Source organism: Hypanus sabinus, chromosome 22 (genome assembly GCF_030144855.1).
Source record: "Hypanus sabinus isolate sHypSab1 chromosome 22, sHypSab1.hap1, whole genome shotgun sequence".
NCBI classification, from domain to species: Eukaryota; Metazoa; Chordata; class Chondrichthyes; order Myliobatiformes; family Dasyatidae; genus Hypanus; species Hypanus sabinus.
Window position 1 is genome coordinate 20,955,165 of NC_082727.1, and position 13,684 is coordinate 20,968,848.

At 53.6% G+C, this 13,684-nt stretch overlaps 1 protein-coding gene across 1 annotated transcript in view; it reads left to right on the forward strand.

The window, feature by feature from the left end:
* LOC132379743 (collagen alpha-1(XVII) chain-like) overlaps positions 1-13,684 on the forward strand; it is a 71,413-nt gene that overhangs the window by 46,749 nt on the left and 10,980 nt on the right. Inside the window, exons 28-42 of the mRNA XM_059948027.1 lie at positions 876-911; positions 1,012-1,047; positions 3,110-3,163; positions 3,628-3,663; positions 4,755-4,808; positions 5,803-5,841; positions 7,497-7,562; positions 8,498-8,548; positions 9,044-9,121; positions 9,563-9,580; positions 9,843-9,884; positions 10,449-10,523; positions 11,021-11,080; positions 12,188-12,238; positions 13,132-13,194. Of these exons, the coding sequence (XP_059804010.1) occupies positions 876-911; positions 1,012-1,047; positions 3,110-3,163; positions 3,628-3,663; positions 4,755-4,808; positions 5,803-5,841; positions 7,497-7,562; positions 8,498-8,548; positions 9,044-9,121; positions 9,563-9,580; positions 9,843-9,884; positions 10,449-10,523; positions 11,021-11,080; positions 12,188-12,238; positions 13,132-13,194 (759 nt within the window). The remainder of the gene's footprint in view (positions 1-875; positions 912-1,011; positions 1,048-3,109; positions 3,164-3,627; positions 3,664-4,754; positions 4,809-5,802; positions 5,842-7,496; positions 7,563-8,497; positions 8,549-9,043; positions 9,122-9,562; positions 9,581-9,842; positions 9,885-10,448; positions 10,524-11,020; positions 11,081-12,187; positions 12,239-13,131; positions 13,195-13,684) is intronic.

Consider the following 13,684-nt stretch of genomic DNA (forward strand, 5'->3'; position numbering starts at 1 on the left):
AAATGTAGGAGGGGATTATGTTGAAAAATAAGTGCACTAGGTTTTCTAAAATTGACTCCTTCTACCTTAGGCCATGAACATATCAATCACTACTAGTAAGCGACATCACAAAATAACGCCATCGGTGCTCAAATCAGAAAACCTTCGTGTGCTTCTGATTGAGTCCAAGCAACAGGGCTGCCCCAGTTTTGGGCCCCACAACTGGAATGGGTGTCCAGGACTTGGAGTGTGGAGGGGGCTTCCTGGAACAGTCCCAGCAGTGGAGGACTTCATCAGCAGGTTAGGGACCCCAGGGTGAATGACCTCACAGCAGAGGTGAAGGAGAGCTGTTTTCACGGAGAGAACAAGGAGGAACCAACCCCAGTTGTGTCAAGGAGGATGTAGAATGGAGAGGATGTTTGCTATAGTCTAGAACCAAAGGCACAGCCTCAGAATACAAGGGAGTCACTTGAAAACAGATTTGGAAGAATTTCTCTAGCCAGAAGATGTGTGGAATTTATTGCCGAGCACAGCTGTGGAGGCCATGTCGTTGGGTGTATTTAAAGCGGATGTTGATAGGTTCTTGATTGGGAAGGATGTTATGGGAAGCAGGCAGAAGAATTGTGTTGAGAGGGATAATAAATCAGCCATGATGGAATGGCAGAGTGAACTCGTTGGGTCCAAAGGCCTAATTCTACTCGTATGTCTTAAGGTCTTATGGAGTGGAGGCCCAGCAAAGCAGAGGAGAATGTTGCCAAAGCAAGTCACTGTGACTGGGAGCTCACAAGTGAACCTTAAAACGGGAAGGAAAGTGAGGAAAGGGTGGGCTCTCTCGGAGGACAACCTCTCTATTGACGAAGTTCTGTAATCACGATGTCTCTTTCCTTCTCTTCCAGGTGACAGAGGACCAAGTGGCTCTCCTGGATCCAAAGGTAAACTTTCCACCTCATCAGTTCCTGCAAGGCCTCGGTGCTGAGTACGGGTGAATCTCCGTAGGTTGTTGCTGGCTTCATCTCTTCCTCCTTGTTTCAGGTGACACAGGAGAACGAGGACCTCGCGGGGCACAGGGTGAGTCTCTGGTCCTTTTTGAAGCACGGTCCATTTCATGCTGCAGCCAGCAGTAGCTCGGGTAGCTTTGAGGCTGAAGATATGGGTGGGGGTGTCCTCTCCTGGACGCATTCTGGCTTCTGTCTTTGGGAACATGCTGAACCCTGGAGAACTATCAGTAGCTAATGGCCGCACTGAGAGTTAATAGCACCCAACTTTGTCACGTCACATCCAGTACACGAGGCCGTTCAGCCTGCGGGTCTATGCTATCCTGTAGTAGACATCCTGTTGCTCCTCTCTTTTGCTCTGTTTCCATGGCCCCTCCAAATTAATTGCAACTGCACCCTGAAGTCATTGAGTTCCAGACCAGCAGCAGCCTCTGTGCAAGTTTACCCTCTCTCCCCCATTCTCCCCCATGGCCCTGCCCTTGCTGTTCTGGTTCTTGACTACTAGCCACTGGGAACAGCTTGGGTCTCTCCCCAATTCTAAACCCACCATGATCTCGTCCACTTGCATCAAATCTCCTGCCCTCTAGAATTTCTCTCTCCTCCCACCTAATCCTGGAGCTGAGGCCCCCTCCCTTTCCTGGGACCCCAGCACAGCCCCTCAGCACCCTGCACATGAAGCGGAGGTAGTGTTCCATCCTTGGCCAGCTGACATGTTCCACCATATTTGTGGATCCCAGCACCCACCAGGATCTTTTGCGTTGTACAACCCTCCCCTTCTGTGCAAAACAGTACCAATCTAAGATGTTGGAAAACTCAGCAGGTCAGTCAGCATCTGTGGAGAAAGAACCTGATGAGTTAACTCTGCCTCTTTCCTTACAGATGATGCCTGACTTGCTAAATATCCCTCTCTGTACTCCCTTTCCACTGCCTGACCCTGAAGGCATGGAGCTTAAATCCCGGAGACATAGTCCCTACAGAAAGCTGAAAGGGGAGGAGAAGATTTGACCAGTGATGATGTGACTCTGAGTACAGTGCAATACAGGCCTTTCGGCCCACAATGTTATGCGACCTTTTAACCTACTTCAAGATCAATCTAATCATTTTCTCCCATGTAGCGCTCCAATTTCCTATTGTCCATGTACGTAAGAGTCTCTTAAATCTCCCTAATGTATCTGCCTCTACCACCATCTCTGGCAGTATGTTCCATGCACCCACTACTCTGAGTAAAAAAAAAACAACCTCTGCCATCCTCCTATATTTTCCACCAGTCCCCTTAAAATTGTGCCCTCTCATATTAGCCATTTCCACCCTGGGAAACAAATCTCTGCTGTGCTCTCGTCCCCCACCCCCATGCCTCTTATTACGTTGTGTACACACCTCTATCACATCACTTTGAACAGGACCACCATCCCGGTCAATTTATTCTGCAAAATCCATTGGCTTCTGTCATTGGCGGTTTGGGATCTAATGCAACACTCTCTCTGCCAATCAGAATGTAAACGGGGCCCATGTTGCTTGATTGACTAAACTGAATCGTCCAATCAGCAGCCGGGCCGTGTTTCCGTAGCTGCTGGTGATGGACAGTATGAAGAGCCATCACTGGCACCTCAACTTCCCTCCGTATGAGAGAAGGATGTTTACCTGCTGGAGGGAGAGTGGAAGGAAGAGATGATCAGGCCCACCCCAGGGTCTGGATCCTGTTCTGTAGGAGGGCAGGGCCGACCAGGGTATTGCAACATGAACAAAGTCACCGGAGAGACACTGAAAGTAGTTTAATTGAACAAAAACGAGCAGCAGGTATCATATTGAGGCATTCTTGGAGGAAGAGGCCTACTTGGCCCAATATTAGGTGACATTTCATATGCTAAAGATCAAAGGACAATTCTATAGTTACACAGTGCTTCCCTTGAACTACATGTAACTTTCACACCTCATTCTCCGCACCCACACTCCAGACACCCAGAATGAATGTTAATCAGCATTGTCTGCTTTTCAATTACCTGGCATCCACATGAAACTATTATCCATGTTCAGCTGGAAAGATTGGTTGCTGAAGCTAATATTTTGCTCTATCACCTGACTCCAGAATACGCCCAACTCAGGGCTGCTCCACACTAACCGTCCTTCTGTTACAGGTGAAAGTGGTCCTCGGGGACCGCCTGGGGCCACAGGAGAGCCTGGCCAGAAGGGTGAGTTACTTTGTCAACCTCCCACCCTACCCTCACATCACCTCCCAGGGATCCCAGACCTCGGTGGTCTTGGTGGGAGGGGCATTGTCAAACCCCCTCCTGGGAGTGCTCTGACATTGGTGGTCATTAGAGGGAGGGAGAGCAAATGATGACCCTCTCCCCTCGTTATTCGTGGTTCAGGAGCCGGGCTGCCTGAACCCCTGGAATGGGCTGAGAGACCCAAATGTCTGCGTACAGGGGGATCAAAGCCAGTTGGGTAGGGGAGTGGGTGGAGTTGGAGTGGGAAGTGGGTGTGGAGTTGGGGGAGAGGGGTGGAATGAGTGGGGGGAGGGATGGAATGAGTAGGGGGAGTTGGAGTGGGAAATGGGAATAGAGTTGGGGTGAGAGGTGATGGGTGAAGAGGGGGTCGGTGTGAGGGTCACCTTTGTCTGTACCCAGCTCAAACACTCTCCTCCCTCACTCAGGTACAACTGGTGCAGATGGAATCCGTGGTCCCCGAGGTACGAGGGCTCAGGACTGAGGGCAGAGGGTGTGGGGGTGGTGTGAAGGCAAGGGAGGGTGTGGGGGCAGGGTGAGGGAGGATTGGGGGATTGTGAGAACAAGAGGGATGTAGGGGTACAGATAGCTAGAGGGGGGCAGATCCAAGGGGATGGGGGAAGAATGGGGAGAGTGGGAAGAGCAGTAAAAGAATGGAGGATATCAATATTACTTGATGATGGGAAATTAAATCTCACACAGCATGATAACAGGCCCTTCAGCCCACACAGACCATACTAACCCATCTCCAAGCACTTGGCCCAGAGTCCTGGATACCAAACTGATCCCAGAGCTCATCCATACCCAGATCTCTACCCTCTCTACAGTGTGTCCTACCTCCACACATACTCTCCGCAGTGTGTCCCAGGGGTTCCCACGTTCTCCATAGTGTGTACCACAGACACCCATTCTGTCCAGACTGTGCCCACTTTGCCCACCCACTCCACAGTGTGTTCCACTTCCTCGTACTCTCTCGACCATGTCTCCCACCGCCCCCTCCCCACATTGTGTCCCCCTCCCTCCACCCTCTCAACTTTGTGTCCCCTCTTCCCCCACCCACTCCACAGTGAATTCCACTTCCTCGTACTCTCTCGACCATGTCTCCCACCGCCCCCTCCCCACATTGTGTCCCCCTCCCTCCACCCTCTCAACTTTGTGTCCCCTCTCCCCCACCCATCCCACATTGTCTCCCAGGGGCCCACTGCCCTCATGAAGGGTGAGGTTAGAAGTGTGGAAGGAGATCTCCTGGGATATCGGTTTGCACAAGTGGGACTGATGCTGAGAACCTAAACCCATGGCTAGGGTTTCCGAATGAGTGCTGACCGAGGTAAGGCAGTGGTGAGGGGAGTGGAACTTGGGAATTCTCTGTTGGGGAGACATTTGTGGATTATTTTCAAGGGCAGATATGGAGAGATCTGGTGTGTGGGGAGCGGAGGTGTCTGGGGAACAGGAAGGAAATGGGAACCCAGACCATTTCGGTGAAGGACCCTCCTGCTCCTGACTGTGGGTCACTCCATAATGAACACTTCCCACTAACTGCTGCCCTCGTCCTCAGGTGAACAAGGACCTCGAGGGTTACCGGGAATGCCAGGAGACCCCGGAGCCCCTGGTGAGTATGGACTGTGCTGGGGGGAGTGGGGTGAAAGAGACCCCATGTGGGAGGGAGGAATGAGCCCTCCAGGGCACAGGCCCTTCGGCCCACTGAGATCATGAGACCATCAGCCATCCATGTATATTGATGCCATTCCACTCTCTGTACATCCCCATTACCCCCCCCCCCAGATTCTTCCCCTCACGCACACCCTGCGGGCAATTCACAGCAGCCAATTAACCCACCTCTGGAATGTGGGAGGAAACTGAAGCACGAGGGGGAGAATGTACTAACTCCATGCAGACAATGCTGGAGGTCAGGATTAAGCCCATATCTCTGGGGCTGTGAGGAAGCAGCTTTAGGGGCCACAGGCCATTAGTGCTCAGCCAGATCCCACAATAGTGATGTATTAATCGGTACTTAATCGGTGATTGGGGCCATCGTCGTCGTCATCAATGACTTTTCTGTTCTGAGATGGGGTCCGGGGTCCGTGGAAACGGCAGTGATGAACTGCGACACACTGAGAGTCCGGGCCTGTGCTTGCTCCCCTGTCTCAGTGTCACTCGCCCCTCCCTCCACACCTCAACCAATGTCACTCACCCAAACCCCAAACTCCCTCCCTCCCTCAAAGTCACTCCTTCCTCCCTCCTTCCCCCTTCCCTCACCTGTCTCTCTCCCTCCATCCTCCCACCATCATCCTTTTCCCCTCAATGTCACTACCCTCTACCTGTCCTACCTCCCTCACTCTCTCCCATCCTCCCTCAGCACTCCCTCCCTCAGATGTGTCCCTTTGTCCGCCCGGCCCTAGGGTGACGGTCTGTTTGTGGAGATAGTTCCAGGGGTGGGGTATGTTAGGCTGGGGAGTGGTCTGCTGGTATCGGGTGTGGGGGTGGAGGGGATTGATGGAGTGGGGGAGAACCTGTTGGGTTGTAGGGTGGTGGGGGGGGTAGGATCTGCTGGGACTGGGGTTGGAGTGATTTCATCCATGGTCTCACCGATCTGTTGTTTGCAGGTGAGCCCGGAACTCCAGGAAAGATCATCACTTCTGGAGGTGAGAGGGCTGGGTTCTGGATGTGGGGAGGTCATTCAGCCCATCAGAAGCCTGTTGTACATCGACAGTACAAGGCCATTCAGCCCCATTGAGATGCAAGATTCTGCAGATGCTGGAAATCCTGAGCAATGCACACAAAATGCTGGAGGAAATCGTCAGGTCAGGCTGCATCTATGAAAAGGAACAGACAGTCGACATTTGGGGCCGAGAGCCTTCATCAGGACCCGGTGAAGAGTCCCAGCCCAAAAAATTGACTTTATTCATTTTCATGGATGCTGCCTGACCTGCTGAATTTGTCCAGCATTTTGTGTGTGTTGCTCAGCCTCCACTGAGAGCCTGATGTTACAGGAAAAAGTCGAGATCATTCAGCCTATTGAGAGTCTGCAATATAGGAAAAATCAGAGGCATTCGGCCCATCAAGAGCCTGTTGTAACATAGACAGGACAAATCTTACAGCCAGCTGTACCTTCTCTGCCCACCTCTGTGGGCACACTAACCCCAACGATGGGCCTTCAGTGATCAACAGCCACACCTTCACCCCACTTCATCCCCATCCATACACTCACCCCCCTGCTACATCCACACTCTCACACCCCCACCGTTCCAAGAGACTAACTGGTCCAGGTCCATGGCAGTGGCTGGAATTTCAACATTCCGGTCTGGATCGGGAAAGGTGTGACGTGGATTTACTTGCTTAAGCTCATCACCCCAACAGCAGCTTGCCCGGGTCCTCCGTTCAAAGCCTTTCAAACTTTCCCCAAGTGTAGCCAGTCTCCCAGGGGTGAGCTTCTATTGCCATTTCTGCAGCTCTGCGGTTTTTTTTTTGTAATTCAAAGTTTTATTATTTATTCTTATTTGACAAAGCAGCACAGCATATCATAGAGCAGATACAGTACAGGACAGGAAAACATTCAAAACTAAGAAACAGAAAAAAAACTTCTAATTTAAGTTTAAATTAACATACAACCAAAACTGATCCCACGCATCTTGCACTTCTCCCTCACTGTTAATTCTTCCCAGCTCTGTGTTTTTATGGGTATGGGGTTGCTATCCTCCTTTCGCAGCCGGGCTGTGGTAGTGGGGGTGTCAGGAGGGCGGTTCGAATGGGGATGGCTGAATGAGGGCAAGGGGCAAGGAGAGAGTGTGGGGAGCGTGGAGTCACCCAGAGAATGGTGAGGCTGCAACCCTCCCATGGAATCCGTCCCTACCGAGTGACTGGGACTCAATGTCAGTGGATTTTCCCTCTGGACAGTGTGGGTTTGGTGTCTGTGGAGTTTCCATCAGGAACTGGGGTTCATAGAACAGTGCAGGCCTTCAGCCCACGATGCTCTGTCGACCTTTTAACCCACTCCAAAATCAACCTAACCCTTCCCTCTACATAGCCCTCCATTTTTTGTCCCTAATGTATCTGCCACCACATCAGGGTGTCCCAAGCACCCACCTCTCCTGTGTAAAAAAAAAAGAAACTATCTCTGTCATCCTCCCTCTACTTTCCTTCAAGCACCTTAAATTTATGCTTCCTCCTATCGGCCATTGCTGCCAGGGAAAGTGTCTCTGGCTATCCACTCTGTGGCCATCTTGTATGTTTGTCTGGGGGGGTTTGGTGTCCAGTGTCGGCTGTGTGCTGATGTCACCTCTCTCTCTGTCTGGTTCAGAGAAGACACTTGCCATATCAGGACCTCCCGGACCCCCAGGACCTCCCGGACCCCCAGGACGAGCAGGTGAGTATCCAACGTGTTTGGGGGGGCTAGTTCTTGCCTTCCCCAAGGGGCCCAGGGAAGGAGGGGTTTCTGTGTATAGTACAGTCTGAGTGACTGGCAAGACCACCATATGTCTGCTGGCCCTGGAGTTCAGCTGCAGTGGGAGTTTACTCAGCAACTTAGCCCCGGTCTCTTAAACTCAGCAAAGTTCGCTTCATTCTCAAACTATAAAACAGCCATCCATGTCCAGTGCATACTCCTGTCCCTGCAGACCTACTGGCCCCAGAAGGTCTCCAAAAAGCAGGTGGACACCACGTGCTCTGCCTCCAGGGGCTCCTGTTTGGCAGGCCAATGAAGGGGTCCTCCTGACGGATGCAACACCCTCCACACCGGGCGCCCAATGAGGGTGGGGTGGAAGGTGTGACCAGAACCTAAGAGGTTACGACCTCTCCCACTCTATGTATGCTGAACTCGGACCCCACTGGGCTATCACTGCGGCAGCCATAAATGGTGTGAGGGGTCTTTAGACTGTGTCAGATCCTGACAAACTTTGTCTTACTCACTTGGAACTGGGTTTGACCCTCTGTTGTCACTTCTGAATTCTAACATCTTACTCCACCCCTCTTTCTCTCACTCTTCCTCACCCTCTATCTCTCTCTCTCTCTCTCTATCTTTCTCTTTCTCTCTATCTCCCCCGTCTCCCCCCACCTTGCTCCATCTCTCCCTCATCTCTCTCTCACCTCCTCACCACCCGCTTCCTCTTGCTCTCTGATCTCTTATCTTTCATCCCTACCCCTCTCCCCACGTCCATCTCTCCCTCCACCACTCTCCCCTACGCTTCCCTCCTCTCTCCCACTCTACCCTTCCCCCTCTTCCCTACCCTATTCACCTTCTCTTGGATAATTCAGTGCCAGCAGGCCCAGACTGATATCATCCTGCCCATCTTTCCCCCACAGGTGAGAGTATCATTGGACCCCCGGGTGCTGAGGGACCTGCAGGCCCGAAAGGTAAGTGACTGATTAAAGGCTGGACCCCACCCACACCCTTGCTCATGATGCAGTGCACCTTCCCCTCCCTCTCAGCCAAAGCCTCTATCTCCCTGCGGCTCCCCTACCAAGCTCCACATCCATTTCAAACACCAATTTAACCTCGCACTCATCTCCCCGGCACTACACTCCAATCTCCACCCTATTCACAGACCACCATCCCTCCCTCGGTATTGCCCCTCCCAAAGTGGGTACCCCCCTCAGTATTACCCCCCACAGTATGCCCCTCCCACAGTGGGTACCCCAGTATTGCCCCCCACAGTATGTCCCTCCCTTGGTATTACCCCTCCCACAGTGTGAATCCATGCCTAGGCCTGGAGTGGTTCTGTCTCAGGTGGCGTGTCCTGGGGATGTGTTGGGGGCTGCCCTCGATGTGGGTGGTGGTCCCATGATTGGGTTATGGTTTGGGAGGGAGTAAGAGTGCGTAATCCTTTCTGATGACATGGTCTATTGCAGGAACCTCAGTGGCCGGCCCTCCAGGACGCCCCGGACCCGCTGGACCCCCTGGGCCCCCTGGACCACAAGGACACCAAGGTACACACCAACCACTTTCAGCACTTCCACCCACCCTTGGGATGTTCCCTCAAACTCCCAGCTCTGTCCCTACCCCTCCCTCTCTCCGCTGACACTCTGCACTGGGTCAGAGCCTGCTTGAGCTGTGGCTTGCCTCATCTCGCTGGGCTGACTGTCGGACCACTCCATGGGGGTGAAAGTCTCCATTTCCAGAGTTTAATTCCAGAAATGCCCTCCAGCATTGCTGAAGTAACAGAAACCAGGGCTCCAGAGCCGGGGTCAGCGTGCCCTGACCACTGACCTGGCCTGTGGGCACTACACTGACCACAGCACTGGACGGTGGGCTAAAGCCCACAACTGGTCACTGGGCAGGGGGCACTGGATACTGCATGTGGGGCAGGGTCAAATGTCCAGCAATGTATCAGAGCATTAATATAAATGTTCCAACTAATTCCTTTGCAGGACTCCAGGGATATAAAGGTAAGAGCGGTGGTGGGAAACAATGGGCAGGGTCAGGGGGCATTCCTGGGGATGGGGTCAGGGGGAGTTCCCAAGGTCGGGGTGAAGGGTCGTTCCCTGGGCTCTGGTGATGAGATCTTCCTTCCTCTGAAGTGGGCTGGCGTATTGATTATCCCCGGGTTGGGGGAGGGAATGGGGGTGGGAGAGTGTCGGGGAGGGGGGAAGGGTTTGATCCTGGGTGGGGATCACTGACCCGGACACTGATTCTGTTCTGTTTTGTCAGGTGAGCGGGGTCATCCAGGGCAGCCAGGCATTCCTGCACCGGGTAAGTGTCTTCCCCCCCCACCTCCGCCCCCCGCCCCCCGCTCCAGATGCGCGGCTCTCTGCAACATATCCTCTCCCCTCCCCTTTCCACTATCCACTCCTTCCTCCTGCTACTCCCCATCCCCCTCCCATTTCCCCTCTTCCTCCTGCCCCTCCTTTCCGCCTCCCTCAATTCCACAACTGGACGAAGAATTTCTTTCCCAGACCTGTCCTCTGACCTGGACGTGCACCCCGCTCCGACACGGTCAGGAGGCACCCCCAGAGTGGACAGCCCATAGTGAGACCTTTACCCTTGACCCTTGATCCCGGGTTAGAAGTCAGGTGCCCAACATTTCCCAGCTGGGAGAGTGATGGCTGCAGAGCGAATGCTGAGCTCGGCACTGAATCTGGACAGCGATCCCCTCTGACAGTGCCTCCACAGTCAGTAAGGCCCTCTTGGTCAATGACACCCCCACCTCAGACTCCGCTTTGGATAGTAATCCCCCTCAGAGAGTGACTCCTTGGACAAACACCCCCTCACCTCGGACAGTGATTCCCTCTCTCTCACTCCTTCTCTTGCCCCTAGATGGAGAGAGGCTCACCCAAGGGCCTCCAGGGCCCCCAGGACCACCTGGACCACGAGGATACAAGGGAGACAAAGGTCAGTGCCCCCGGGACTGGGTCAGAGCAAAGGGGTAGGGTGGTGTCGAGGGCTGGAGGAGGGTGAGAAAATGGAAGGGGAGGTGGGAGGGTGAGGAAGCAGAGGTAGTGAAAGGTGAGGTGAGGATGAGGAAAGGGGATGGGTGAGGGTGAATGAGAGGGGAGGGAAGGGTAAAGGAGTGATGTGGGGGAGGGTAAAGGAGGGGTAAGAGAGGGGAGGGAGAGTAAAGGAAGGGTGAGAGGAGGAGAGGGAGGATAAAGGAGGAGTGGGGGAGTGGAGGGCAGGTGGGAGGGGGAAGGGGACAATGATAGTGAGGGTGAGGGGAGGGAGGGTAAGGAGAGGAGAGGGAAGGGAGGGTAGAGGAGGAGAGGGAAGGGAGGGTAGAGGAGGAGAGGGGAGGGTGAGGGCAAGGTGGAAGGCTGGAGAAGGAGACTCCCTTCATACCCCTCTCACCTGTCCATAGCCCTTGCTCATTTTCTGTATCTCTCTGTTATCAGGAGAACGAGGGGACATTGGAATCCCAGGTGCTCCCGGAATTCCCGGGCGATCTCCAGTCGGTAGGAATCTTCATTCTGCCCCCTTCCCTGCAACCTACCTCACCCTTCCTGCCCTCCTGACCCTGCAGCGTGGGGACTGGGGTGATCAGTTGCCAGGTCTCCCACTGGGCAGCCAGGGGTCAGCACCGTCCCACAGTTCCACTGGCCCCAACGCTGACCCGACACCACAGCCAACATTAGTTCTTACACCCCATCGTTACAGTCCTGTTCAGCACCCTGTCGTTAACCCTTACACCCATCATCAGCATTCACACCCTGTCATTTCACACCTTACACCTGTGGTTAACACTCACACCTCATTGTTAACATTCACACCCATTGTTAACCCTTACACCACATCGTTAACCTTTGCATTACTCTCTGCAAGTAATGATTCGCTTCACTAAATGACAGTAAGTACAGGAATCCTTTGAAGCTTATCCCTACACTGCATACATCTCCCCACTGGCGACATTGCCTGTCTCACCCTCTCTGTCCAGACCCACACCCTCTGAGGAGAAACCTCTCTCCACCTCTGCTCCAACTATCGACGATTGTTGTCTCGCCTCCCTATTCTGTAGCCCCTTTGAGGAAACAGGCCTTCCCGTTCACAGCTGTCACCCCTCGTGAATCTACACAACTCCGCAAGACCTTCCTCGCCCTCCTCCATCCCACAATAACCCTGGCATCCAGTCTGGGCAATGTTCTTGTAAATTCCCTCGGCACTGTCACCTCTCCTGCGGTGAGGTGACCTGGACTGAGGCCGAGCTGGGATGTGCGGTTCCGGGGTAGCCTGCCTCTGCTGTGCCCACAAGGACCTGCAAGGATCTACAACGTACACAACCACGTCTCTCAACCTCAGCGCACCGTTAAGCCTTATCCCACCTCCCCACACACCTCACCTCGGATGTCAACGAGAAACTGTGCAGCCGGCCTCTGCATGGCAAGATCCCACATCCCAGTGTGGTTATCTGTCGCTGTCGGACAACTGGGAATGAGTATTTCCCCTGGTCTGCTGCATGAATGACGTTCCTCCGTGTATCTGTGGGTGGGGTGGCGGTGGAGGGACTTGCCGAAGAGAGGGATGGGGGTGCAGGAACTGACCAGGCTTGTGTCTCTACCCCACAGTTACTGGCAACGGAGGTATCCAGGGACCCCCAGGACCTCCAGGTCCCCCAGGTGAGTCCTCCCCCTGAGGAAGATAGTAAGGAACAGACTGGGTCTGTGGTCACGGTGTGAGGGGATCAGTGATGGTCCTCCTACACACCCCAGATAAGGTGCATACAGCTATTACCTGTACCAGTACACAGGCCGTCTAGAGCAGAGTTGTAGAGCCTATTCTCGGGGCTCCATTAAACATCTCCCTCCGGTTCGAGCCCTTATGTTCCTCTACGGCGGCTCCTCTCATAGAATGCCCTTCAGTCCATGGGATTTCCTTGATGGACAGGGTCAGGAGGAAAATATACCCCCTCTCAAACCATTGCTGTTCGAAAGCACCATAACTGATCTACAACCTTACTCTCTGCCCTACGATGTTCCCTCTAATTTGTAATGACCAGTTTTAGCAAAAATCTTGTGCTGTGCAATCTTTCTTTGCCAAGGGACAACGAGCGCGCACTGAATTATGTCTTCAATAAAAAAAACAGTATAAATAAACCAGTTCTAACCTGCAGGCAAAACTCCATGTTGTCAACACCATCCACATTAGAAACAGGAAAGGAAACGTGATTGTGCACGATCGTGTAATATACTTAACATGACAACGAGGTGGAGGGTGACAACCTTTTGTGCGCAGTTTAAATTCCTTTGTGCATGGGTAGCAAAGGATCTATGCATGTTACACCTGAGAAGGAACGTTGCTGCCCACTTCATGATCCCAAATCCTGTACAGGTGCCCCAGCCTGTCGATGACTGTGTGTGACAGCGGGGCGGATTGGAAGTTTTGGATGCACGCCTCTGTACGTTCTGCCGGTTTTGGATGGGTCCACGCAGTGTGATGTGTTTGCCTGTCAGGTGACAGAGGCTGGGGTCTGTGGGTTGATGTCCTCTGACTGCCTGTTCCCCACCTCCAGGTCCACCGGGAGTCTCCGGCTCTGTTGGCCAAGTCAGGCAGCTGGTGATGGAGACACTCCAATGTAAGTACCACAGAGCGAGCCGTGGCTCGGGGAAGAGGTCACAACTGGCCGCGTCGCCTTGTTCACCGTTTCAGACGTCGCCTAGCGAGCGAGATCCGCTGCTTCTGCTTCTTGGCGTGGGGAGGGAGGAGCTTGGGAGTGGAATTAGTCTCTGTGTTCTGGAAAACACATTCAGCACAGACGTCGGGAGTGGGATGTTTCCCAAGTGGCTGGAGGTGAGAGAACTTCCAACAACCCAGAACATGCACGACAGACCGAATGGCCTAACTTATGGGTCCTCCGGTACCCCGGTGTCTGTACACCGAGAGCTGCATCTCATCGGCCTGCGGAATGGCCCAGTGGCAGTGGTGGTGGGGTTGCTGGGTGCAGGAAAGTTGGGCAGGTCCGGTTGGGTACGTTGCCAGGGGCTCTGTGTCTGGAGTAGGGAGTTGTGTTTGGGTGGTGTTGTTAGCAGGTGGGCATGCTACCCTGTGACAGGAGCTCTGTGCCT